The following is a 27,957-nucleotide window of genomic DNA, read 5'->3' on the forward strand; positions in this document are numbered from 1 at the left end:
TTTCCTGAAGTCCACGATCAGCTAGGCTTCCATCCAATTGGCGACAGATTTTCATGCAAATATTCAAAAATCTACATAAAGAAAATAAGTCAATTTTTCCCACCAGTGGTGTGTTTCCATCAAACTGACTGTGCGTGCTGACGTAGTGCACACAATGTGCATTTTTGGCTTAAGTTTTTTTTCCCCCTAATGTTCTATGTGTTGTCACAAAAACTGTTGCGTTAAATAGAAAAGGTGCCTACCCTGGTCTTGGCACGTGTGCTTTAGCCAGCAGCTCGCAGATACAGGGTAATGGCTAGAAGTGATCTAGCTTTTGACTAATTAACGTCATGTTAAAATGCAAAAAGAAAATCGACTTTTGACGTTAATTTGGCAAAAAACAGGATCCCATCTAGCCATGACTCAGATACAGTGCGGGTAGGCTAGTCTACATTATGAGATTATGGATAAGATTATGGATATTTTTTTAAACGGCAGTCAAGCATTGATCATCATGTCATCAGAATAAGACCCTCAGCATTAATTATTGGAAAGGAGCATCACGCTCATACCATGCACTTTCAGCACCCTGGGAAGTTCATCATAATTTTTCATCTGTAGCCTTATTTAAACTGCATGTTTTCCGGAGTCGTAGTGGGAGGACCACACACCATGTCAACGTGTGATTTCAAGTTTACTTCAATATCATGGTTATTATATCAATATTTGTTATTTGCGCATCGATGCGTTTCCACCGCCATTTTACCGACACAAAAAGATCCCACCATGTCGAACGAACAAATTATCTATCGGGATTTATACATTTGTACCGAAAATTCCTGTTTCCATCACAACTGTCGTGATTCATTTTTATATGGTATGCCATTACTCGCATAAAAACTGTGGATGGAAACGTGATTAATGAAGTCTTTGTTTTCATCATTTCTCTGCATTTACGCAAGTAAGGCTCGGTGCCTCCAGAAAACAGAGAAACTAGTGTTGTGTGTGTTTTAGACGGTCTAACAACGAGACATGGTGGCTGATTGATTGCGCCTGGCTTTGCTCAACAGGTAACCCCAGCGATGACCTGCGGTTGACCTTCCCCGTACGAGATGGCGTGGTGCTGGAACCCTTCCGCCTGGAGCACAACCTGGCCGTCAGCAACCACGTCTTCCAGCTGCGCGACTCCGTCTACAAGACCCTCATGATGAGGTCCGAGCTCTGCTGCTCTTCATTTTATATATTGGATTGTACTGTGCTATACTATACCCTGCTATTTTGCAATTGTACTGTGCTATATTATAAACTGGGTGGTTCGAGCCCTGAATGCTGATTGGCTGAAAGCCGTGGTATATCAGGCCGTATACCATGGGTATGACAGAACATTTATTTTTACTGCTCTAATTATGTTGGTAACCAGTTTATAATAACAATAAGGACCTCAGGATTTTGTGATATATGGCCAATATACCACGGCTACGGGCTGTGTCCTAGCACTCCGCTTTGTCGTGCAAAGAACAGCCCTTAGCCGTAGTATATTGGCCATATGCAGTACCACACCTCCTCGGGTCTTATTGCTTAACTAAACCATGCTATACTATACTACTATATTGCTGTTGTAGATGATTTGGCGTGTGTGGGTGCATGTGTGTACCGTACACAGGCCGGACTTGGAGCTCCAGTTTAAGTGTTACCACCACGAGGACCGTCAGATGAACACCAACTGGCCGGCGTCGGTGCAGGTGAGCGTTAACGCCACGCCCCTCACCATCCAGCGTGGCGACAACAAGACTTCCCACAAGCCCCTGTACCTGAAGCAAGTGTGTCAGCCCGGGAGGAACACCATCCAGATCACGGTCACAGCCTGCTGTTGTGTAAGTGTCCTGCAGCACACACCTACACTCTGTTGAATGGAGTTTCACCATTGTAATCAACTCTTCTGCAAGTTTCACGTCACAGTTAAAATTGAGGCACAGTCAAACCTGTTGCCCTCTATGTAGAGTGTTCACTATTGCACTGATAATCTCTAATCCCAAACATCTATTTCGCTGTCTCTCTCCTCCTCTCTACCCCTCGCTCTTGCTACCTGCAGTCTCACCTGTTTGTGCTCCAGCTGGTCCACAGGCCGTCAGTACGCTCGGTGCTGCAGGGCTTGATGAAGAAACGGCTTTTGCCAGCAGAGCACTGTGTCACTAAGAGTGAGTGGGGCATTTTATTTATTGAACCTTTAATTAATCAGGAAACTCCCATTAAGATATAAAATCTATTTTACAAGGGAAACCTTGCATTTGAACTAGGACTACCTCTGGTACCACCATTTGCCATTCTCAGTTGTCTCAAATCTATTGCAAAGTCTGAATAAGCTTTTAGTATACATCGCCTTCGGAAAGTATTCAGACCCCTTGACTTTTTCCATAGTTTGTTCCGTTACAGCCTTAATCTAAAATTGATTAAATTATATTTTTCCTCAATCTACACACACTACCCAATAATGACAAAGCAAAAGCATGTGTTTAGAAAATGGTATAAAAAATGTATTCTTGGGTATGATGCTAGAAGCTTGGCAAACCTGTATTGGGGGGGGTTTCTTCCATTCTTCTCTGCAAATCCTCTCTAGCTCTGTCAGGTTGGATGGGGAGCATCGCTGCACAGCTATTTCTCTATGTTCGATCATGTTCTGGGCCGCTCAAGGATTTTCAGCGCTGTCTTGGCTGTGTACTTAGGGTAGTTTTCCTGTTGGAAGGTGAACCTTTGCCCCAGTCTGAGGTCCTGAGTGCTCTGGAGCATTTTCATCAAGGATCTTTGCACTTTCCCACAATCCTGACTCTCTCAGACCTGCTGCTGAAAACACCCCTACAGCATGATGCTGCCACCACCATGCTTCACCGTAGGAATTGTGCCAGGTTTCCTTCAGATGTGACTCTTGGCTTTCAGGCCAAAGAGTTCAATCTTGGTTTCATCAGACCAGATAATCTTGTTTCTCATGGTTTGGGATTCCTTTAGGTGCCTTTTGGCAAACTCCAATGAGACACTTGTGCCATTTACTAAGGAGTGGCTTCTGTCTGGCCACTCTATCATATAGGCCTGATTTAGTGGTGCTGCAGAGATGTTTGTCCTTCTGGAAGGTTCTCCCATCTCCACAGAAGCACCCTAGAGCTCTGTCAGTGTGACCATCGGCTTCTTGGTCACCTCCCTGACCAAGGCCCTTCTCCCCCGATTGTTCAGTTTGGCCGGGCGGCCAGCTCTAGGAAGGGTTTTAGTGGTTCCAAATTTCTTTCATTTAAGATTGATGGAGTCCACCTGTGTTCTTGGGGACCTTCAATGCTGCGTCTTTTGGTACCCTTCCCCAGATCTATGCCTCAACACAATGCTGTGTTGGAGCTCTACGGACAATTCCGTCAACCTCATGGCTTGGTTTTTGCTCTGACATGCACTGTCAACTGTGGGACCTTATATAGACAAGTGGGTGCCTTTCTGAATCGTGTCCAATCAATTTACCACAGGTGGACTCCAATCAAGTTGTAGCAAAATCTCAAGGATGATCAATGGAAACAGGATGCACCTGAGCTCAATTGAGTGACATAGCAAAGGTTCTGAATACCTATGTAAATAATTATTTATTTGTAATAAATTTTGAAATAATTCAAAAAAAATCTGCTTTCACTTTGTCATTTTGGAGTATTGTGTGTAGATTGATGAGGAAAACATGTATTTAATCAATTTTAGAAAATATTAAATACTCTGCTATTTAGCAGATTTTATCAAAAGCTACTAACGGTAGCGCATGCATAACTATTCATATTGGGGGCCCCAGCGGGAATCAAACCCGTAATCCTGAAATCGCAAGCGCCATGCTTTACCAAATGAGCGACACAGCCTTTGTGAAATCTGTGCATTCATTTCTCCATCCCTTTTACGCTACTGTCCCACGATAAGGCACTGACCACTACGGCATCATAGTATAGCAATACATCCTGTATCTCTACAATGGGGACTTCACTCGCCGCATGGCCGATAGGTCTATAAAGCCCTGTTCACACTGCACTTAGCTATGGGAGCTTTTAGCCTGGGGCAAAGATAGTGTTCACTCTTGCATATTCTCAAGTGGGTTAGCACCAGCCTTAGCCCAGGGCTAGCTGTCTCTACTCTGGAGCAGGGTTGGCGCCAACTTTTTGGGGCTAGCCTAGCAGAGTTCCATTGTTACCTAATTTCAATATTCTACTCCAGAAAAGTGACAGTTGGTTTCAGTGAACACAGGCAAAGTTAACACAGGGACAGTCTTGGCATGGGGCTAAGGATAGCCCAAGGCTAAGACAAATGCAGTGTGAAAAGGCCTTAAATTCACTGTCTCCCCCGTTCCCCACTGCAGTCAAGAGAAACTTCAGCAGCGGCACCATCCCAGGGACACCGGGGCTGAATGGGGAGGACGGGGTGGAGCAGACTGCTATCAGGGTGTCCCTCAAGTGCCCCATCACCTTCCGCCGCATCCAGCTGCCAGCGCGAGGCCATGACTGCAGACACATACAGGTCAGTACTCCTTGCCAGTACCACACGATCGGCTCCACTAACACTGCACCCTCAGAGTTGAAAAAAACAGTGCTGCATCTGAAATGGCTCCCTATTCCCTAAATAGTGCTCTACTTGTAGGGTACTATATAGGGAATAGGGTGTCACTTCAGACGCAGCCAGTGTTGATCCTTCACCTGTTCCCTAGAGATAGGCTACACAACTCTTGAGTGCCAAGGAAGTCACAAGGGTTTGTGAGTGACGGATCAATATTATGTTTCTGTTTCTGGATGAATTTTCGGCTAATCCTACTCTCTCTCTCAACCTGGTTTCAGTGTTTCGACCTAGAGTCCTACCTGCAGCTGAACTGTGAGAGGGGGACCTGGCGCTGTCCTGTGTGCAAGTACGTTAGAATAGTAGACTACTACATAACTCCCTTGCAGGATTCAAATCGATTGAAGCTCACTACTATGTCCTAAATAGATTGTAGCTCACTACTACGTCCTTTCCCCCTTTCAGTAAGACTGCTCTACTGGAGGGTCTAGAGGTGGACCAGTACATGCTGGGGATCCTCATCTACATTCAGAAGTAAGAACCAACTCCCCAATGTCATTCTGACTTGTACATGATTGTGCTTTATATTCTTTCCCCCATATTCCTCTCCCATTCTCTATTATCCCTCCCAATCCCCCTCACAAAACCCAAAACACAGTTGCGTCCTGAATGGCAACCTATTCCCTATTTGGTTGCACTACTTCTGACCAGAGCCCTATCTGGTCAAAAGTGGTGCACCATATAAAGAATACGGTGCTATTTCATCTGCAGCCACGTATCTAAAACGTTCACCTCTGAATTTTACACGCACGCAGCTCGGAGTATGAGGAGATTACCATTGACCCGGTGTGCAGCTGGAAGCCCGTTCCCATCAAACCCGACCTTCACATCAAAGAAGAGCCGGATGGTCCGGCACTGAAGCGCTGCCGCACCCTGAGCCCCAGTCACATAATCCTGCCCAGTGTTATGGAGATGATCGCCTCCCTGGGCCCAGCCTCATCGCCCTACCCCTCCATGCCAGCAGGGGGAAACGGCAGTACTCCGGACTACCCCAGCCAAGGTAGACTGACCTAACTCCTCTCATGTGGTAGGGAAGTGTGGTGCCATTTTCACTTCCATATCCACTTTTTTAAAGTAATTTTTTTATGGGCTTCCAGAGTAGCCTGAAATCCAGAACCTGATTTCTGCTAGCATTCCACTCCTTGGAATCTGTCACTGCCAAATGTGAATGGCATTAAAAGGACTGGAAAAGAGTGGAAAGTCAGCACAAACAGAATGGTATAGGGGAGAGTTGGCTAAGTCGAGCCAAAGTGTTAGTTGAGCCACCTGTTGTTTCTAGGAAACTATACATAAATGTATTCTGTGACCAAATATCATCAATGCATCAAATCAAAATGTATTTGTCACATGCGCCGAATACAACAGGTGTGTAGACTTTACTGTCAAATTCTTACTTAGCTTCTTATGGCTGCATCCCTTCTTCTCAATTTCTGCCCGAAGACATACCCTAATCTAACAGTCTGTCTGTAGCTCTGGCCCAGAGGCAAGGATATGCATATTCTTGGTATCATTTGAATGGAAACATTCTGAAGTTTGTGGAAATGTTAATTGAATGTAAGAGAATATAACACAATAGATATACGTTTTCTGTTTTTTTTTATTGTTGTAGCATCATCTTTCACATGTACTAGAATAGCCAAACAGTCAGATAGGATGCTGGGGATAATTTTGATGGATAACACAAGAGGGCAACTGTAGTTGTGCAAAGTTAAGACTCATAACATCAGGAATGGGTGAGCTACATGACATTTTGCATGAAGTCACCCAGGTGTCCCACACAAGTTGCCCAAATGTACCCAAGTGGCCGAATTGGTGAAATTATATACAACAGTGCAAATAACTATATACAACATATCAAAAAGCAATTCTAACACACAACAAAAATTATATACAAATGTTTAAAATATATTTAAAAAAAAAAAAAAAAAAATATATTTTTTATAAATGGGGTAGACCCTTTGGAAGACCCTCAGTCCTCTACACAATATTTCGCTGCTGGTGCCATGTCCCATACCAGTCTCTTTCTGCTGTAAAGCAGAGGCAAACCAAACAGGTGGTGCAGGAGATGGGGGGACTTCATGTGACAAAGAACACAACGACGCCTCCATGCTGTGCCCTTTTGGCCCTGAGGCACATTCATGCCTGCAGTTATGAACTTTGGCATATGAACACCACTGGTGGCAGGAGTAGAGGGTGCAGAGGTAGAGGGGGCAGAATGTGATGCAGTGGACTTTGTGCTATAGCCAACAAGCTCCCGGATGAACAGCTCCCTGAAGGCTAGCTGTGAGATGGGTGGCTGTTCACAGCTCTTCGCCGTTTCCTTCTGCAGGATGAAGGAATTCACCACAGCAATGTCAATGAAATGGTAAAACAATGTATTGTACCATTTCTTTGTCTTGTGGAGAACATTGTAGTACCCTATTAGTGCGTCTAATAGGTCTACACCTCCCATGCCCTTGTTGTAATCCTTGATAGCTGCAGGAATGGGGACATTTTTGATGGTCCATGCCCCAGTAGTGTCCTTCACACGCCTGACGACGTGATCGCCACTGAAGGACTTGTGGATAGTGGAGTACATCACCACCTCTCTGGTATCCATCCACTTCACAAACAGCAGGCCATCTTCACGGATCCATCGCATGGTACCCCGCTTAGGCATGTCGTTCACCTTTGTCTTCGGAAAGCCCACTCTGTTGGTCCGAATGGTGCCACAAGCCCACACCTCCAGCTTTCTCAGGTCTGCAAACAGGGTAGGGCTTGTGTAAAAGTTGTCCACAAAGTTTGTAGCCCTTCCCCATCAGTTGAAAATCCAATAACTCCATGACGGAATCGGCAGTGTAGCTTAGTGGTTAGAGCATTGGACTAGTAACCGAAAGGTTGCAAGTTCAAATCCCTGAGCTGACAAGGTACAAAATCTGTCGTTCTGCCCCTGATCAGGCAGTTAACCCACTGTTCCTAGGCCGTCATTGAAAATAAGAATTTGTTCTTAACTGACTTGCCTAGTAAAATAAAGGTTAAAAAAAACCCGTAACTGAGTCCCTTACCAGTCGCAAAACTGCTTTTCCCCTCATAAACCCAAAAATTGCATGTGTATGTACACACACAATCAGCAAAAACAAACGGCTTGTAACCCTATTTTGTTGGTTTGTTACGCATGTATTGTTTTAGGCCAATTCCGGCCTTTGAGGCTACCATCTCATTACATTTACATTTTACATTTAAGTCATTTAGCAGACGCTCTTATCCAGAGCGACTCATCTATGGACAAGTTCTGGGTGGGCTGAAAATTGGTCTTGCAGGCCTCAACCATACTGGGGTAAAGAGGTTTGACTTTGCAGAGCCTGTCAAACCTTGCGGTGCCTCCTCCTGTCATTCTCCTCATCAACTTCTGGGTCACTGATGTGAAGCGCCCGTGAGATATTTAGAAACCTTGTAGAGGACATGACAGTGGGGGGGGAAGGCAGTTGATAGAGTGGGGATGTTTTCCAGTAATCCTTTAGGGTTTTTAACTTCACCAGCCCCATGTAAATGACCAGTGAAAGGTAGCGGAAAAGGTCTGACATGGAAATGGGCTTCCATGCCTCTTTCTTTCCTGCTTGCTTCTTAGCCCCATATTTGTTTGTATTTCACACCAGGGAATCAACAACTGACGGGGTGAAAAACAGTTTAAAAAGTTGCATGGGTCTGTATTTCAAGATCATGTCCAGCTGAGGTCCTGGTGGCCTTTTTGGTCTGAATATTGGAGGACGTGGCTCCGCATCCTCCTCCAGCACAGAGTGCCATTGCCCCTCTTCCTCTCTGCCAACAGGTTCCACACTTCCCTTCCTCCGCTTCTTTGTTTGTGTCTTCACACCTCTAGATGGCCGGGCGGGGGTAGGTGTGGAGCCGGAGACAGCAGGGGTCCGGCTTGATGAACCCGCTTCTGGGGGGTGGGCACCTGGGGCTCCCAGTCGAAGTCGCTATCACTGTGAAAGAAAACATTTAAAGAAATGTTTATGTATGAGCCTTTTATCATCACGTAAAATAAACATATGTATTGTATAGAGCAGAGGGAACAGTCACTAAGGTGAAGTGCTGTTCCATTCAACTCCGGCCATTGTTGTGGGCCTGCCCTCCCCCCAACAGCACCCAATGGCTATTTCATATGGAATTGGAGTGGAGGTGGAGCAGCAGGCGCAGTGGCCATGTGTGTTTTTGCTGTTCTACTCCATTCCATTTTAATAAAAAATAGAAAATAAATATGTCTGACATGGAATATATATATACAGTGCCTTGCGAAGGTATTCGGCCCCCTTGAACTTTGCGACCTTTTGCCACATTTCAGGCTTCAAACAAAGATATAAAACGGTATTTTTTTTGTGAAGAATCAACAACAAGTGGGACACAATCATGAAGTGGAACGACATTTATTGGATATTTCAAACTTTTTAACAAATCAAAAAACTGAAAAATTGGGCGTGCAAAATTATTCAGCCCCCTTAAGTTAATACTTTGTAGCGCCACCTTTTGCTGCGATTACAGCTGTAAGTCGCTTGGGGTATGTCTCTATCAGTTTTGCACATCGAGAGACTGACATTTTTTCCCATTCCTCTTTGCAAAACAGCTCGAGCTTAGTGAGGTTGGATGGAGAGCATTTGTGAACAGCAGTTTTCAGTTCTTTCCACAGATTCTCGATTGGATTCAGGTCTGGACTTTGACTTGGCCATTCTAACACCTGGATATGTTTATTTTTGAACCATTCCATTGTAGATTTTGCTTTATGTTTTGGATCATTGTCTTGTTGGAAGACAAATCTCTGTCCCAGTCTCAGGTCTTTTGCAGACTCCATCAGGTTTTCTTCCAGAATAGTCCTGTATTTGGCTCCATCCATCTTCCCATCAATTTTAACCATCTTCCCTGTCCCTGCTGAAGAAAAGCAGGCCCAAACCATGATGCTGCCACCACCATGTTTGACAGTGGGTATTGTGTGTTCAGGGTGATGAGCTGTGTTGCTTTTACGCCAAACATAACGTTTTGCATTGTTGCCAAAAAGTTCAATTTTGGTTTCATCTGACCAGAGCACATTCTTCCACATGTTTGGTGAGTCTCCCAGGTGGCTTGTGGCAAACTTTAAACAACACTTTTTATGGATATCTTTAAGAAATGTCTTTCTTCTTGCCACTCTTCCATAAAGGCCAGATTTGTGCAATATATGACTGATTGTTGTCCTATGGACAGAGTCTCCCACCTCAGCTGTAGATCTCTGCAGTTCATCCAGAGTGATCATGGGCCTCTTGGCTGCATCTCTGATCAGTCTTCTCCTTGTATGAGCTGAAAGTTTAGAGGGATGGCCAGGTCTTGGTAGATTTGCAGTGGTCTGATACTCCTTCCATTTCAATATTATCGCTTGCACAGTGCTCCTTGGGATGTTTAAAGCTTGAGAAATCTTTTTGTATTCAAATCCAGCTTTAAACTTCTTCACAACAGTATCTCAGACCTGCCTGGTGTGTTCCTTGTTCTTCATGATGCTCTCTGCGCTTTTAACGGACCTCTGAGACTATCACAGTGCAGGTGCATTTATACGGAGACTTGATTACACACAGGTGGATTGTATTTATCATCATTAGTCATTTTGGTCAACATTGGATCATTCAGAGATCCTCACTGAACTTCTGGAGAGAGTTTGCTGCACTGAAAGTAAAGGGGCTGAATAATTTTGCACGCCCAATTTTTCAGTTTTTGATTTGTTAAAAAAGGTCGCAAAGTTCAAGGGTGCCGAATACTTTAGCAAGGCACTGTATGAAAGCTGTTGGTTCAATTTTCCCAGTTAAGAAGTTTTAGGTTGTAGTTATTATAGGAATTATAACACGTCGACTATTTCTGTCTATACCATTTGTATTTCATATATACATATACACATATACACATACATATATATATACACATACACACACTATGTATAGCCAATGTGTACTTTACACATTTCATCACGCATTTCGTTACTGATTATATTTCTATAAATTGCAAAAAAATAAATAATAATTAATAATATTTTTGCAAAAAAAAAATATCAAATTATATTTCAAACAACGGCATTAGCAGGATTATATCCTCTCCTTGCAGAAACATATCTTCAGTGTTTGAGTCATAATTATGCTCACTCAAAGATTCTTCAAATAACAAATCTGTCTCACTTTCTTGGACTTCGCTGTTCCTGATTTATGCGCCATGATGTGTTCTATGAAATCGTTGAAAAAATACTTTCCAAAATACAGCGCGTGACTGCAACAAATCTGATGGTCAATGGCGAATGAAGTTCGTCACGCGTGCGTTTTACGAACAAGTGATGGTGGTCCAACCCATAACCATCACATACTGGCGTTTACTTCAGCTCATTGGCTATCTGCCAAGCTAGATTTCAAGAAGATCAGTGGTCTTTGGGCAGAAATACAGTCAATCAACAAAACTTTGCTAATATTATTGGTGCACAATGAGGTCATTGCTCGTTGTCTTCAAATCAGTTCATTTCGGTCAATACACCCCGCAAAAAGAACAATCAAGTATGGCTGTGTTACAAACATCCAGAGGATTGCAATGAAACCAACCAAGACTAGATAAACAATTGTTTAGTGTGTGTAATTACGTTGAATGCTTTGTCAAAAGTTGATAGAGATGGAATTCACGACACAAGCGGTTTACAAAATGTTTCATGTTATGCTATAAAAATGGATTTTATCAAAGAAAACTGCAGTTCCTTTGATCATTGGTACCCTCCGGAGGAGAAATAAGAACAAGATATCAGAATGTAAGTCATAATGTTACCTTCAGATGTGATTATGTCAAACCTGTCATGGTGGGAAAAGTTTGTTGTTGATTGCGCTTCTCAAACAAAAGCATGGCATTTGTTCTCTGTAATAGCCATTTTAAATTGGAAAACACAGTTTGATTACCAAGATTCTAATCTTTTGAAGGATGTAAGACACTTGAATTTTCAGGAATGTTTAATGTTACAATGTTGTATTTTTAGTTTGTCGCTTTGAAATTTCCCTGGATGTTTATCCCCGTTAACGGGATCACAGCTCTAAGAAGTTAGTCCTTTCCCACCGATGCAGAATTAAAAGTAATACAAGTTTGCGAAATAATATAAAGGGTAACACAATAAAATAACAATAGCGAGGCTATATACAAGGAGTTGACTCGGTACCAAGTCATTGTGCAGGGGTATGACGTAATTGAGGCAATATGTGCGTGTAGGTAAGAGTAAAAGTGATAATTTCGTGGAATCTGTGAAGAAAGAAATCACATGGAAAAAGTGGTAAGCAAGTTAGGTCCAAAAAACTGGTCGGTTTCATGATGCTTGCATCTATATTGTTTTATTTAACACCAGTTGGGGGTCTCTATAAGCTTCAGTATGAGATCCTAAACCTATCTAGAAAGTGCACCCTTGTACAGTGGTTCCTCCTTTAAAAGTAGCAGCGTATTGCAGCACTGCTTGCATAAATTCTATAATATATATGCATAAATTGCAGAACTATATGGCACATTTAAGTGTGAACCACTGGTACCATTGTTAGTGCTAGTTTGACCACCAGAGCGCATCTTTGAGAAGCATTTGATAGCCTTCAATAATGGCTTTACTAGAGAATGCGGGCAAGCGGGAGACCGGGGTTCACTTCCCCGATGGGGAGGAAGGAGTAGGCTGTCCTTGTAAATAAGAATTTGTTCTTAACTGATTCCATATGTGTTATTTCATAGTTGTGATGTCTTCACTATTATTCTACAATGTAGAACATCCCTGTAATGAGTAGGTGTGACCATACGTTTCACTGGTACTTGCTTAATTAATTAGATTAATATTATGGTGGTTCTATTCCAAGAAAAACGAAAAACTCTCTGGGTTTCCGTTAGGATGGAACAGAAAATATGGCCCTGTACAACGTGATGGTCAGGATTACAGTACTGGGCTAATGAGCTAAAGATTACCTGTGTTGTGCGGGCACGCGGGAGACCGGGGTTCAATTCCCCGTCGGGGAGGAAGGAGTAGGCTGTCCTTGTAAATAAGATTTTTTTTCTTAACTGACTTGCCAAGTTAAATAAAGGTTACACTAAGAGCATAACATTTCTACACCCTACTTTTCTAATTCTAATCTAACCAATACCCAAACGGAGATTCAGTGAAAAATAAAAAATCTCATTGATTCATCAAGACCCGTCCCCATGCTTGTCTCAGAGCAGTGTGAAACGGTGCTTACATAGTTGTAGGCTATTGCTTCTAACTTCAATATGCTTTTTAAATAAATAACATCACATTACTCAACACTAGTGAGACTCATGTCGCCTACAATATATGACGTGACTCCAAATTTAAATAAATTACTGTAAAAATCAAACGTTCATGAAATCACACGTAAGATGTCAGATTTCAAAAAGTATTTTCGGCGAAAGCAAACGATGCTATTATCTGAGGGTAGCACCTCCGTAAACAAAGAGAGAGAAGCATATTTCAACCCTGCAGGCGCGACACAACGCAGAAATAAAAATATAATTCATGCCTTACCTTTGAGCTTGTCAGGCATAGGTGTATAGGTGGCAGGGAAGTCAGGCGCAGGAGAGTCAAATGGAGTGTAAAATGGAGTCTTTTAATAAAGTCCACGTAACATGCTCCATAACACTAAAAGGTACATACATAAACAAACATGGGTACGAGGACCCGACGCACACCTATACAACATAAAACAATCTCTGACAAAGACATGAGGGGAAACAGACAAGACAAAACCAATGGAAAATGAAAAATGGATCAATGATGGCTAGAAGACCGGTGACGTCGAACGCCGAGCACCGCCCGAACAAGGAGAGGCAATGACTTCGGAAGAAGTCGTGACAGAGCCTCTTTTGTTGGCACTCCAATATGTCCCATAAACATCACATATAGTCCTTTTGTTCAATTAATTCCGTCGATATTTATCCAAAATGTCCATTTATTTGGCGCGTTTGATCCAGAAAAACACCCGTTCCAGCTTGCGCAAAGTGACTACAAAATATCTCAAAAGTTACCTGTAAACTTTGCCAAAACATTTCAATCTACTTTTGTAATACAACTTTAGGTATTTTTTACGTAAATAATCTTTAAAATTGAATACGGGATGATCTGTGTTCAATACAGGAGGAAAATAAACTGTAGCTAACTTTCTGGTCATGCGCCTCTATCTAACAAGTGACCCTCGTTCAAGATGGCCGTACTTCTTCAATACAAAAAGGAAAAACCTGCCGCTACCCTTGCTTGTAACTTCAATACGCTCTTTAAATAAGACCTACACCACGTTACTCAATACTAGTGAGACTCATGTCACATATGGTAGGCCTACAGTATATTGAAAAATATGCTGTGACTCTCCGCCAACATGGGCTAGGTTGGTCTCCTGTGCGCGGCTCTGCGGCCCATCCCGTGCCCCCTGCCCTCATGTCTTGAACCTCATGCTCTTTCAGTGGATACAGCTGGAAAACTGCAAGACAATCCCATTGTGCGCCACTCGGGAGCCATGAACAATATGACCAATATATATAGTTGAAGTCGGAAGTTACACCGTAGCAAAATAGATTTAAACTCCGTTTTCACAATTCCTGACATTGAATCAAAGTAAAAATTGCCTGTTTTAGGACAGAATAATAGTAGAGAGAATGATTTATTTAAGCTTTTATTTATTTCATCACATTCCCAGTGGGTCAGAAGTTTACATACACTCAATTAGTATTTGGTAGCATTGCCTTTAAATTGTATAACTTGGGTCAAACATTTTGGGTAGCCTTCCACAAGCTTCCCGCAATAAGTTGAGTGAATTCTGGCCCATTCCTCCTGACAGAGCTGGTGTAACTGAGTCAGGTTTGTAGGCCTCCTTGCTCGCACATGCTGTTTCAGTTCTGCCCACAAATGTTCTATGGGATTGAGGTAAGGGCTTTGTGATGGCCACTCCAATACCTTGACTTTGTTGTCCTTAAGCCATTTTGCCACAACTTTGGAAGCTTGGGGTCATTGTCCATTTGGAAAACCCATTTGCAACCAAGCTTTCCTGACTGATGTCTTGAGATGTTGCTTCAATATATCCACATAATTTTCCTTTCTCATGAAGCCATCTATTTTGTGAAGTGCACCAGTCCCTCCTGCAGCAAAGCACCCCCACAACATGATGCTGCCGCCCCCATGCTTCACGGTTGGGATGATGTTCTTCGGCTTGCAAGCATCCCCCCTTTTCCCCCAAACATAACGATGGTCATTATGGCCAAACAGTTCTATTTTTGTTTCCTCAGACCAGAGGACATTTGAAGTACGATCGTTGTCCCCATGTGCAGTTGCAACATGTAGTCTGGCTTAATTTATGGCGATTTTGGAGCAGTGGCTTCATCCTTGCTGAGCGGCCTTTCAGGTTATGTCGATATAGGACTGGTTTTTACTGTGGATATAGATACTTTTGTACCGGTTTCCTCCAGCATCTTCACAAGGTCCTTTGCTGTTGTTCTGGGATTGATTTGCACTTTTCGCACCAAAGTACGTTCATCTCTAGGGGACAGAACGCGTCTCCTTCCTGAGCGGTATGATGGCTGCGTGGTCCTATGGTGTGTATACTTGTGTACTATTGTTTGTACAGATGAACGTGGTACCTTCAGGCGTTTGGAAATTGCTCCCAAGGATGAACCAGACTTGTGGAGGTTTACAATGTTTTTTTCTGGGGTATCGGCTGATTTCTTTTGATTTTTCCCATGATATCACGCAAAGATGCACTGAGTTTAAAGGTAGGCCTTAAAATACATCCACAGGTACACCTCCAAATGATGTCAATTAACCTATGAGAAGCTTCCATTACATAATTTTCTGGAATTTTCCAATCTGTTTAAATGCACAGTCAACTTAGTGTATGTACAGTGAATTATAAGTGAAATAATCTGTCTGTAAACAACTGTTGGAAAAATGACTTGTATCATGCACAAAGTAGATGTCCTAACCGACTTGCCAAAATCATAGTTTGTTAACAAGAATTTTGTGGAGTGGTTGAAAAATTAATTTTAATGACTCCAACCTAAGTGTATGTAAACTTCCGAATAATAACAGGGTTAATAATATATCTGTCAGAATATACAATGGGCTTTTATATAATTCTATAATAATAATAATTTATTATTATTGTTATTATTACCTTAGTTTAAAAAATAACAATTTTGGAGATTTTCAAGTAACGTAAATGAGCGAGGAAAAAGGCAATTCTTGAACATTGGGTGAGACTTTGTAAATAAGACCAGTTTGTTATTTAGAATGATTTATTTCTGTTTATAGAGGGAGAGAAACCAAAATCCTACAATAATCTCATGGGTCTTCCAGTTGAGGCCGGCACGGGTATTGAAACATTATCTGTAGCAACACAGCTTGCTTTGCTATGCAGTGTCTTAGACCATTGCGCTACTCAGGCGCTGCACAACGTGACCGGTCGGGAGTTGGCTAGACTTCTACAGTAAGAGCAAAAATAATCCTAACAAAATAAATAATAAAAACCTTACTCTAACAACAGTTTTAGTAAGTAATGCTGAAGTTGTGCACAATTATCAGTTTCTATTTAGGATTATGTCGCCCATGCTTTGTCAGTTAGAGACACAGTAGGACCCAAAAGCATAATCAGTGCTCTAACACCCCCTTGTGCTGTCCTGGCGAAATGAAGTAGGGACGCAGGGTACTGTATTTAACCACAAATGACCTTTAAGTACCGCAGTGTAATCTTGCATTTTTTAAAGGAACCACTGTAGCTGTGTGTAGCCTAATACAGTCATTATGGTTGCTGTGGGGTCAATTGAGCCATTTGGCCAGGTGGTAGTTGAGCCAATGGATGATCCAATGGCAAGTTGAGCAAATTGTTGCAAAATGTTTTCTTCTCAGGCGTAAGGCAAGGCATTATTGCTGGGATATGCAGTAACACAAGGGCCTGGTCTGTGTTAAAATTGAAAAAATAAAATAAAAAGTTAGTGTTTGTTAGGATTTAAACCTGTATTAAAATAAAAGGGATTGTTTGGGGGGGAAAATATGGACATTTTCTAGGTTTCCATCCAATTGGTGACAGATTTAAATCCGAATAATCAAAAATCTGCATAAAAACATGTGCATTTTCCCTCCAAAGATGTTTGACTTGGTGCGGCTAAAATGCTGTGCGTGATTACATACTGCACATAGAAATAACTTTTGCGGTTAAATTACCATGTACTGAATAAATAATACAGGTTAAATGGGTTTCCATAGCATTTTCAACTCTACTGATGGTTTTGTCACAAATCGTTGCTTTATATAGTGAATGCACCCCTCTGGTTGTGGAACGTTGCACTCTAGCCAACATCTTGCACATGTACCTACATAATGAGGTTATTATGGACAAAAGAGCAAGTTTCTTTTTATTTGTCAAATGGTAGCCAAGCATCGGTCATCATTTCACCAAAATAAGACCCTCTAAGTTAATCATCAATTATTTTATCTGTTGACTTATAAACTGTATGCTTTCCCGAGTTGTAGTGGTAGCATTGGTGATGTTAGCAAGTAAATCTTGGTGGGGGAAAAAAACAAGTGGGATGCATGCCAGCAAAGCCGATACGTTCTATCCATAATTTCTCCATTATTTATCTAAATATAACAAGGTTTAAAAAGGATTTGCCAGTAGATTGTCAACTTGACGATGACTGCTAGCTAAGACTTTGAAAGTGAAGCTGCTGTTGATAGAATGACATCAAATCACATATCTGAGGCCAATGACCTTGAGCCTTCATGGATGGGCACTTTTAATAAAACTCTATGGCAGAACCCAAGGGGCAAACATTTTTGAGCTCTAAGGTTAGAATTGGGGATGACTTACTGTCTATGAGTGATATAGAACTGAGCTTAAGTATGACAGAAAACTGAGCCAATCAGGGATGACGCTCTGTATTTTCTGCTGGCTAGCCCCACCACCACAGAAAGCACTGAGCTTGGCTGAAACACCTGCATTTTGGAGCTGCCTATGTTTGTATGCTGCTTTGTTAACTCAATACATAAAAATAAAAAAAACTGATATGTGACATGTATTAATGCCAAAATAACAAGCAAAACAGGCAAAAATTATATATTCACTACCGTTCAAAAGTTTGGGGGCAGTTAGAAATGAAATTGTTTTTTAAAGTAAAGCAATTTTTTGTCCATTTTAAAATAACATCAAACTGATCAGAAATACATTGTAGATGTTGTAAATGACTATTGTAGCTGGGAGTGGCTGATTTTATTTTTTTATTTTTTTAATGGAATATCGACATAGGCGTACAGAGGCCCATCATCATCAAACCATCACTCCCGTGTTCCAATGGCATGATGTTAGCTAATCCATGTTTTATCATTTTAAAAGGATAATTGATCATTAGAAAACCCTTTTGCAATTTATGTTAGCACAGCTGAAAACTGTCCTTCTTTAGACTAGTTGAGAATCTGGAGCATCAGCATTTGTGGGTTCGATTACAGGCTAGAAACAAAGAACGTTCTTATGAAACTCATTAGTCTATTCTTGTTCTGAGAAATGAAGGCGAGAAATTGACAATAATCTCTGCAGCACCAATCAGGCCTTTATGGTAGAGTGACCAGTCAGAAGCCACTCCTCAGTAAAATGCACATGGCATCCCACTAGGAGTTTGCCAAAAGGCACCTAAAGACTCCCAGACAATGAGAAACAAGATTCTCTGATCTGATGAAACCAAGATTGAACTCTTTGGCCCGAATGCCAAGCGAGGATACCTGGCATTATCCCTTAAAAAAACAACAGTTTACCCCTTTTTCTCCCCAATTTCATGGTATCTAATTGGAGTTAATGTTGTCTCACCTCTGCAACTCCCGTATGGACTCGGGAGAGGCGAAAGTGGAGAGCCTTGCATCCTCCGACACCCAACCAAGCCGCACTGCTTCTTGACACAATGCCCACTTAACCCGGCTGCCAGGCGCACCAATGTGTCGGGGGAAGCACCTGGCAACCGTGTTAGCGTGCACTGCACTCGGCCCGCCACGGGAGTCGCTAGTGTGCGATGGGACAAGGACATAACTGTCGGCCAAACCCTCCCATAAACCGGACAACGCTGGTCCAATTGTTCGCCGCCACATGGGGCTCCCGGTCACAGTCGGCTGCGACAGAGCGATGCAGTACCTTAGACCACTGCTCCACTCGCAAGGCCCCCTGGTATCATCCATACAGAAGCATGGAGGTGGCAGCATCATGCTGTGGAGATGTTTTTCAGTGGCAGGGACTGGGAGACTAGTGAGGATCAATGCAAAGGTGAATGGAGCAAAGTACAGAGATCCTTGATGATAACCTGTTACAGAAGACTCTGCTGTATTCGCTGCCAAAGGTGCTTCAATAAAGTACTTAGTAAAGGGCCTGAATACTAATGTAAATATGATGTTTCAGTTTACTTTTAGTACATTTGCAAAAATATCAAACTAGTTTTTACTTTGTCATTATTGGGTATTGTGTGTAGATTCATAAAGGGGAAAAACGATTTAATCCATTTCAGAAAAGGGCTGTAATGTAACAAAATGTGGAAAAAGTCAAGGGGTCTGAATACTTTACGAATGCACTGTATCTTAAATGACTGCATTTTCATGAATTCCATTATATGTATTCTTGAAGTACAGTCAAAAACAGTATGGGACTTTATACGGAAGTGGAGCTGGAAGTAGACATGACTTTCCCAGTGGATAACAAACTATGGTCGTGTCCAGTTGGCATGTAATGGAGGAAAAGAAAACACTAATACATATACCAGTCCCTTTGTGATTCTGCAGTTATTATGTTTTCAAATTTTACCCATCTCCGCACAATTACCTCAATAAACAGTCAAATCACTGCAATATTACCGCAATACAAAACGAGTGCTAACAATTTTAACCAATTGCAGCACTTTTTTAAAGCATAAAATCATTCAATCAAGCCACACGTCAACAAACTTTTCCCCCTGTTAGTGCATTTTCGTGACAAAGTGTACAAAATCATTGCAAATTGGGTAGGGAAAGGGGATACCTAGTCAGTTGCACAACTGAATGCATTCAACCAAAATGCGTCTTCCGCATTTAATCCAACCCCTCTGAATCTATCACCAAAAAAAAAACTGAAAATCCCAGAGGGACTGAGATACGATAGGATATTGTCTGTACTTATTATTGTTTTATTTTCTGTGTCAAAATATTTGCACAGTTTTATATGGAGTACCCCAATGAACACAACCAATAGTTAATTCAGTAAAGAATGGTTCTGACGTTTTTTCCTTTAGTGTACAAATACAAAGGTTTTGGACTGTTTTAGCCAAATTTTCAAAATCACCTCTCATAGCCATTCCCTGCTAAAACATTACTCTTATTTTTTACAAAAGTATTTGCCAATTTTTTTTTTTTAATGGATTAATTAGCAAATGCTCTCTGTGAAAAAAATAACAAATAAACGTTCTTCTCATGTAAATTTATGGTTAAAAGGGTGGAGAATGTCTAAGTAACGAGTGTATGTCTGTTTCTGCCCAGGATTGGGATACCCTAACCAGCCTGGGTTCTCAGACTTCCCAAATGCCCCTGGCACCCCTAATGTGGGGGAGTTCTCCTCGGGACCACCCCCCCTCTCCTACCAGGCTGACCTGCCAAGTGGACTCCTCACTTCAGACAAACCCATGGGACATCCCATGTCATCCCAGGTACTAACCTCAACCCTGCTGAGTGCTTTGTTCTTCCTGTTCTCAATGGTCTGGAGTCTTGACAAACAAATCCACCCCCAAAATAATTATGTTTGTGCTTACGTATTATCATTCACTTTTCATCCAACCAGCTAGGTGACAAAGTTGAAGTTCCCTTGTTCATTTAGAGTCTAAACTGTGGGGTAGTGTTGTAGACCTGGTCTTTCTTTTGTATGTGGGTCCTGGTTTACTAATCAGTGTTGATGGTGCATGTCATTATGATAAGTTATCCATAAAATTCATAATGTAATCTGAATTAGAGGTCGACCGATTCATCGGCAGGGCCGATTTCAAGTTTTCATAACAGTCGATAATCAGCATTTTTGGACGCTGATTATGGCCGATTACATTGCAATCCATGAGGAGACTGCGTGGCAGGCTTGACCACCGGTTACGCGAGTGCAGCAAGGAGCCATGGTAAGTTGCTAGCTAGCATTAAACTTATCTTATTAAAAAAACAATACATCTTAACATAATCACTAGTTAACTACACATGGTTGATGATATTACTAGTTTAACTAGCTTGTCCTGTATTGCATATAATCAATGCGGTGCCTGTTAATTTATCATCGAATCACAGCCTACTTCGCCAAACGGGTGGTGATTTAACAAAAGCGCATTCGCGAAAAAAGCACCATCGTTGCACCAATGTACCTAACCATAAACATCAATGCCTTTCTTAAAATCAATACACAAGTATATTTTTTAAAGCTGCATATTTAATTAAAATCATTTTATCTTAGCAGGCAATTTTAACTAGGGTAATTGTGTGACTTATCTTGCGTTCAGTGCAAGCAGAGTCAGGGTATGTGCAGCAGTTTGGGCCGCCTGGCTCGTTGCGAACTGTGTATTGACCATTTCTTCCTAACAAAGACCGTAATTAATTAGCCAGAATTTTTCATAATTATGACATAACATTGAAGGTTGTGCAATGTAACAGCAATATTTAGACTTAGGGTTGCCACCCATTTGATAAAATATGGAACGGTTCCATATTTCACTGAAAGAATAGACGTTTTGTTTTCTAAATGATAGTTTCCAGATTTGACCATCTTTATGACCGAAGGCGCGTATTTCTGTGTGTTATTATATTATAATTAGGTCTATGATTTGATAGAGCAGTCTGACTGAGCGGTGGTAGACAGCAGCAGGCTCGTAAGTATTCATTCAAACAGCACTTTCCTGCATTTGCCAGCAGCTCTTCGCAATGCTTGAAGCGCAGCGCTGTTTATGACTTCAAGCCTATCAACTCCCAAGATTAGGCTGGCAATACTATAGTGCCTACAAGAACATCCAATAGTCAAAGGTATGTGAAATAGAAATGGTATAGAGAGAAATACTCCTATAATAACTACAACCTAAAACTTCTTAACTGGGAATTTTCAAGGCTCGTGTTAAAAGGAACCACCAGCTTTCATAAGTTCTCATGTTCTGAGCAAGGAACTTAAACGTTAGCTTTTTTTTACATGGCACATATTGCAATTTTACTTCTCCAACACTGTTTTTGCATTATTAAAACCAAATTTAACATGTTTCATTATTTATTTGAGACTAAATAGATTTTATTTCTGTATTATATTAAGTTAAAATAAGTGTTCATTCAGTATTGTTGTAATTGTCATTATTACAACTATATAAATATATAAATGGGCAGATTTAATCGGTATCGGCTTTTTTTGGTCCTCCAATAATCGGTATCGCCGTTGAGAAATCGTAATTGGTCGACCTCTAATCTAAAAGAATGAACCATATAATAAATTGATTAAGTACAACTATAAAGAATAGGTTAAGTGTAGGTTAAGATGGTTTCATATATTGCTTTGTTGTCTTGGCCCCTCTACAAATCAAAGGTGCCATCAAAGTCGTAAAGAATTGATGATGAGTTCTAATTGAAAGGAGCATGACACTTTGGAAGGGTAGTTGGATTTGAGTTGAATTGGCTTGTTATAAAACTTTATTTTACTTCTAACACACCAAAGCATATTATACGTTGATGTGGCACAGACGTGTTATGCAGGAGCTTATAATACTTATAATTATTTTCACCTCAGATTCCCCATTCTGGCCGCATGGACTCCTCCCACAGTTCTCTCCAGCATCAGCAGCATCAAGGCCTCCATAGCATCTCACACCTCGGGGGACCAGGGGCACCCATGATGCAGCCTCGCAATCCCTCCCAAAACACCAGACTACACACAGAAAGCTCCTTTGGGTTAGGGGGCCCCGCTTGCTCAGAGGTGCCAGAGCCTTCCTTGGATGTGAGTAGCAAAATTTTAATTCACTGACTTCATGACCTAGCTATGCAGTACTTTGCTACACTACATTTGTATCGCATCAGTGGGAACCAAGACTGTTTTCAGGGCAGGTCTGCCGGTTTGGACTAGCAGAAGTGACTTTTCGGTATTAGGTTAAGGTTAGGAAACGGGTTAGGTAAAATGTAAATATTGTTCCAGACGTGGAGCCTTCGGAGTGGCGCAGCAGTCTAAGGCACTGCAGTGCTTGAGTCATCACTACAGATCCGGGTTCATGCCAGGTTGTGTCTCAGCTGGCCGACACCAGGAGACCCATGAGGCGACGCACAATTGGCCCAGCGTCATCTGGATTAGGGGAGGGTTTGGCTGGCCAGGATGTCCTTGTCCCAATGCGCTCTAGCGACTCCTATGGCAGGCCGGGCGCATGCATGCTGACACGGTCGCCAGTTGTACATTGTTTCCTCTGACACATTGCTGGCTGGCTTCCGGGTTAAGCGAGCAGTGTGTCAAGAAACAGTGTGTCTTGGCAGGATGCATGGCTCTCGACCTTTGCCTCTCCCGATTCCGTACGGGAGTTGCAGCGATGGAACAAGGCTGTAACTACCAATTAAATGTCACGAAATTGGGGAGAAAGGGGGGTATTTTACCCCCTTTCTCCCCAATTTCCATCTTGTCTGATCGCTGCAACTCTCCAACGGGCAGGGGAGGCGAAGGTGGAGTCATGCGTCCTCTAAAACATGACCCGCCAAACCGCTCTTCTCAACACCCACCCGCTTAACCCGAAAGCTAACCGTAGCAATGTGTCAGAGGAAACACAGTTCAACTGACAACCAAGGTCAGCCTGCAGGCGCCCGGCCTACCACAAGGAGTTGCGAGAGAGTGATAAGCCAAGTAATGCCCCCCCCCTGACCTAACCCGGACGATGCTGGTCAAATTGTGTGCTGCCCTATGGGACTCCCGATCACAGACGATTTGTGATACAGCCTGGGATCGAACCCAAGTTTGTAGTGACACCTCTAGCACTACGATGCATTGTTTTAGACTGCTGCGCCACTCGGGAGGCGACTCGAACATATCAACTAGTCCTGCCCTGAGAACAGTCTTGGTTCCAACTTATGCACAGCTGCTACACAATGGCCCTCATTCATCAACTTGTTCATAAATAGGGCAACAATTTTGTAGTATGTTAAGTTTTGCACTATTCATAATACTTTTGCACTGCGTAATGTGTAATACACATTATATTGTATTATGTTGTTGAGGAAAACTCAGAGGTATCAGGCAGAACTCATTTATCAGCAATAAGAGGTGTATTCAAGCAATTGGAAGGAAGATCACTCTCAGGATGAACCCAGAAAGTAACCTCCAGGATATACCGGAAAGGAATTCTCAGGATATACCGGAAAGGATCTCAAAGATTTTACAAGTACAGTCTTTAGATACTTAATCTACACAAAAAGCTGCTTAACCATGCTAGGGGGAGGCAATCTTACATGAGAGATAAGGGGTACTTGGCTTACATAAAACATTAAAACAAACAAAAGCAGGTTCTAACCAGTTCTCACAGCCTATGTGTCTAAGATAGGAGAGTGATAAGATCTTTAGAGCCTCAACAGACATGAGCAGCCTGGATGGCTTTTAGTGTCCCAGAGATAAGGATGAATAACAAATCACTCCGTAAAATCATTGAAAGCGTGGGGGAGGGAGGTGGATCCCCACCACACTGGGTAGCACAGAGCAACACTTTAAGTGCATTGCACTAATAATGGCGCTGATTAGGGAAACATTCCCGCTGTTCTTAGTGCCAGTCTCCACGTTCAAACTAAAACAATGTAACTAATAATGGAATCTTTGTGCTTTCGTTAATAAAATTAATGATAAAAATACGGATGTTTATTTGGTTATGGATCCATAATGAATTACAATGGGAATAAATATCACTGAATTACAGAAATATTGGAACAAAGTTGTCTACTGAAGGTTAACAAATTGTTGCTTACTGGAAAATACTATTTCGAACACACACGGTCACGTTGTACAGTGCCATTATGGCTATTAGCAGGTAGCTGGACAATAGACTTGCCTAGGAGGGTAAGGGGAGAATTCTATCGTTAAATGTATTTCAATGTTAGCGCAACGGTCAAATAATCTTACTAGAAAATATTCATATTCATGAAATCACAAGTGAAATATAGCGAAACACAGCTTAGCCTTTTATTAATCACCTTGTCCTTTCAGATTTTGAAATTATGCTTTACAGCGATAGCAAGACAAGCGTTTTTGTAAGTTTATCGATAGCCTAGCATTGCATTATGTCCAGCTAGCAGCAGGAAGCTTGGTCACAAAAATCAGAAAAGCAATCAAATTAATAGTTTACCTTTGATCTTCGTATATTTTCACTCACGAGACTCCCAGTTTCCGTTAGGATGGAAAGGAAAATATGAAGCTGTACAACGTGACCGTCTGGAGTAGGCTACAATACTGGGCTATTTAGCTAAAGAATCCCTGTGTCGTGCGGGCACAAGGGAGACCGGGGTTCTATTCCCAGACGGGGAGGAAGGAGTAGGCTGTCCTTGTAAATAAGAATTTGCTCTTAAAGGACAAACAATCAGTCATGTTACCTCAGCTAGTTAACAACCTGGTAACTTTACCAGTACTTCTAAACATCTGGAGGCACAGAAAGAAAGGAAAAGACATGGCTTCTTTAGAAAATCAATGAATGAAGGACTGATCTCTTGTATGTCCTCACTCACAAACTTGAAATACTTTCAATGTAATGCATCTCAATAGGTAGAGCTTTTACACAATGTAGAAACCTAATATTCCACAAATGACTTTGTAATTTCAATGACAGGTTTTTGTATCAATTTTCATAACAAACATATGTCTTTACAGAGTTAAATATTAGTTTCTTTGTGCACAACATGCTTCAAAAGTAGCTAGAATTCATATTCGCCCAGTATACTATATCTCAATCAATTAAAACAAATATATGAGCTACCAATGAAAAAAGTAAATTTAGAGCCCTGTCTACAAGGAAATTTGCACACAAGTGGTCTCGGACCGATTTTACATTTACAATATCCAGAGCGACTTACAGTAGTGAGTGCATACATTTATATACAGATGTACATTTATGCCAAAGGGGAAAAAAATCTGAGCTACAAAAAAAATGTGCAAGACAGTGCTCATATGCTAATGTTGATGATTATTTTGAACTGTGAATGATTGATTGATGAGCGAGGCACAATGTGTTAATGAGCGCAGTACCTGTTGTTGTACGTACATCTTTAAGGATTCTGATTTCTCTCTCTCCTCTACAGTTACTTCCTGAATTGACAAATCCAGATGAGCTACTGTCTTACCTTGGTCCCCCCGATTTACCGAACAACAGCAATGATGACCTACTCTCCCTCTTTGAGAACAACTGAGTCCCGGTTCTCCTCTCCAGTCTCCCATGGTTCCCTGCAACACATAAACTACATACAAGAAGTATCCCACCTACAATGTGGGTATAAAAAATACTTCCTGTAATATAAGAGCTCCCCGTGAGCCGAAAATGGCCGTCAGTGGTAGTAGGCGTGTCGAGGAGACATTTGAATATGAGGAAAGTCTTTGATGTCCCTTGTCTGACTATAAACTATGGTAATATTTTGTTTTATATCTGTAAACTATTCCCGCATCCATTCCCTTGTTATTACCTTTCTTGCCCAAGGATCCAATTGTATTTAAATGCTTCCTTACTAGAATCACATTTAGAAGGGATTATCAATGTATGTACATTTTCTTATTCAATGCAGTTGTGATGCAAGTTTATGTCCAACTGAATTTGGTGAGTTTGAAATGTCCATAAAAGTATGATTAAATAACCTTTTTTAATTTACAATAATAAATGGAAGATGAATACATTGAGGGGATGCCCTATGTGTTTCAAAGATAAATATGTATTTTCACTGCCTTTTACTGTGATTTATCAATGCACAACAGTGACAAAACAGCAATGTAATTTCCACATTTACATAACCATTCCAAGCTATGATCATTTAGCACCCCGGCACACAAACAATTACTCAGTCTTTTTATATTCTAAATTAACAGATTTTTATGCATAAATGTTTGACATTATATTCATTACAATGGTTAACAACCTTGTAGGCAAATGGAATAAATGGCAATCTGTAAGGCTTTGTGAGACTCAATTCTTTGGAGCAGCTATGGAGCCAAAGCCATACCTTTATGGCTACATGTAAATATATGGCTCCATCTAAATCAAAGATTTATGTGAATTAATTTACAAACATCTGGTTCTTACTGATCCAGATATATATCCAGATATTATATTCTTCCTACACTAACACTTTGTAAGGCCTGCTCTTTGCAGAATGACAGAAAAATGAAATACACAGGTATGGGCAACCAGTGGCCCTTTCGTAGGCCCCTGGATCAACTAATTTGGGGTCCCATTACTGTTGAGAGTTAGTAGAATATACTAGGTGCAATTTTGTCATTTGGTTGTGCATCAGCAGATTTTCTCTTGTTTTGTAAGTCACTGACAGTCACTCTATGTCCATGTCAGCTAAAATTGTTTAGATATCTAAACTTGTAGTAATCGTGGTCCAATTACAGACCAGAGAGCCTCCATAAATTTTGTTTGCCACTCTCAGTCCAATAACGTTTTATAAACTGCAAACATTTCTCTTCACCCCATCGCAAAATTAGTAGAATTGTATGAAGTTGGCCTCTTTGGGAAAGGCGTGCCGTTAGCGGGACACCTCGACAACATCTGGTGAAATTGCAGAAAGCGTCATTCAAACTACAGTATTATAAATATTTAACTTTCATAAAATCACAAGTGTAATACATCAAAATAAATCTTAACTTGTTAATCCAGCTGCTGTGTCAGATTTCAAAAAGGCTTTACGGTGGAAGCAAACCATGCGATTACCTGAGGACGGCGCCCCGCATACAAATACATGAAAAACATTTCAACCAGGCAGGTGCAACACGAAAGTCAGAAATAGCGATTTAATAAATACCTTACCTTTGATCTTCTTCTGTTGGCACTCCAAAAGGTCACAGTAACATCACAAATGGTCCTTTTGTTTGATAATGTCCTTTATATCCATAACTCAGTTTAGCTGGCGCGCTTCAGTCAATAATCCACCCAGTTTCCCTCCATCAAAATGCATACAAAATGAATTGCAAACGTTACTAATAAACTTTTCCAAACAACGTTCATAATCAAACCTTAGGTACCCTAATACGTAAATAAACAAAAATTTAAGACTGAGAATCGTTATCGTCTTTACGGGAAAAAAATACCAAAGAGCGCGCTCTCATTCACGCGCTTGGAAACACTACA

The 27,957-nt window shown here is 41.4% G+C and overlaps 1 protein-coding gene across 1 annotated transcript in view; it reads left to right on the forward strand.

The window, feature by feature from the left end:
• Positions 1-26,777, forward strand: part of LOC135546173 (zinc finger MIZ domain-containing protein 2-like) — an 81,165-nt gene extending 54,388 nt beyond the window's left edge. The window contains 10 exon segments of the mRNA XM_064974378.1: positions 1,050-1,191; positions 1,643-1,853; positions 2,072-2,177; positions 4,349-4,506; positions 4,821-4,888; positions 5,005-5,073; positions 5,355-5,599; positions 20,138-20,304; positions 22,395-22,601; positions 25,919-26,777. Coding sequence (XP_064830450.1) covers positions 1,050-1,191; positions 1,643-1,853; positions 2,072-2,177; positions 4,349-4,506; positions 4,821-4,888; positions 5,005-5,073; positions 5,355-5,599; positions 20,138-20,304; positions 22,395-22,601; positions 25,919-26,026 — 1,481 coding nt within the window. The 3' untranslated portion in view covers positions 26,027-26,777.
• The last annotated feature ends 1,180 nt before the right edge of the window (positions 26,778-27,957 follow it).

Source organism: Oncorhynchus masou, chromosome 1, assembly GCF_036934945.1.
Source record: "Oncorhynchus masou masou isolate Uvic2021 chromosome 1, UVic_Omas_1.1, whole genome shotgun sequence".
NCBI lineage: Eukaryota > Metazoa > Chordata > Actinopteri > Salmoniformes > Salmonidae > Oncorhynchus > Oncorhynchus masou.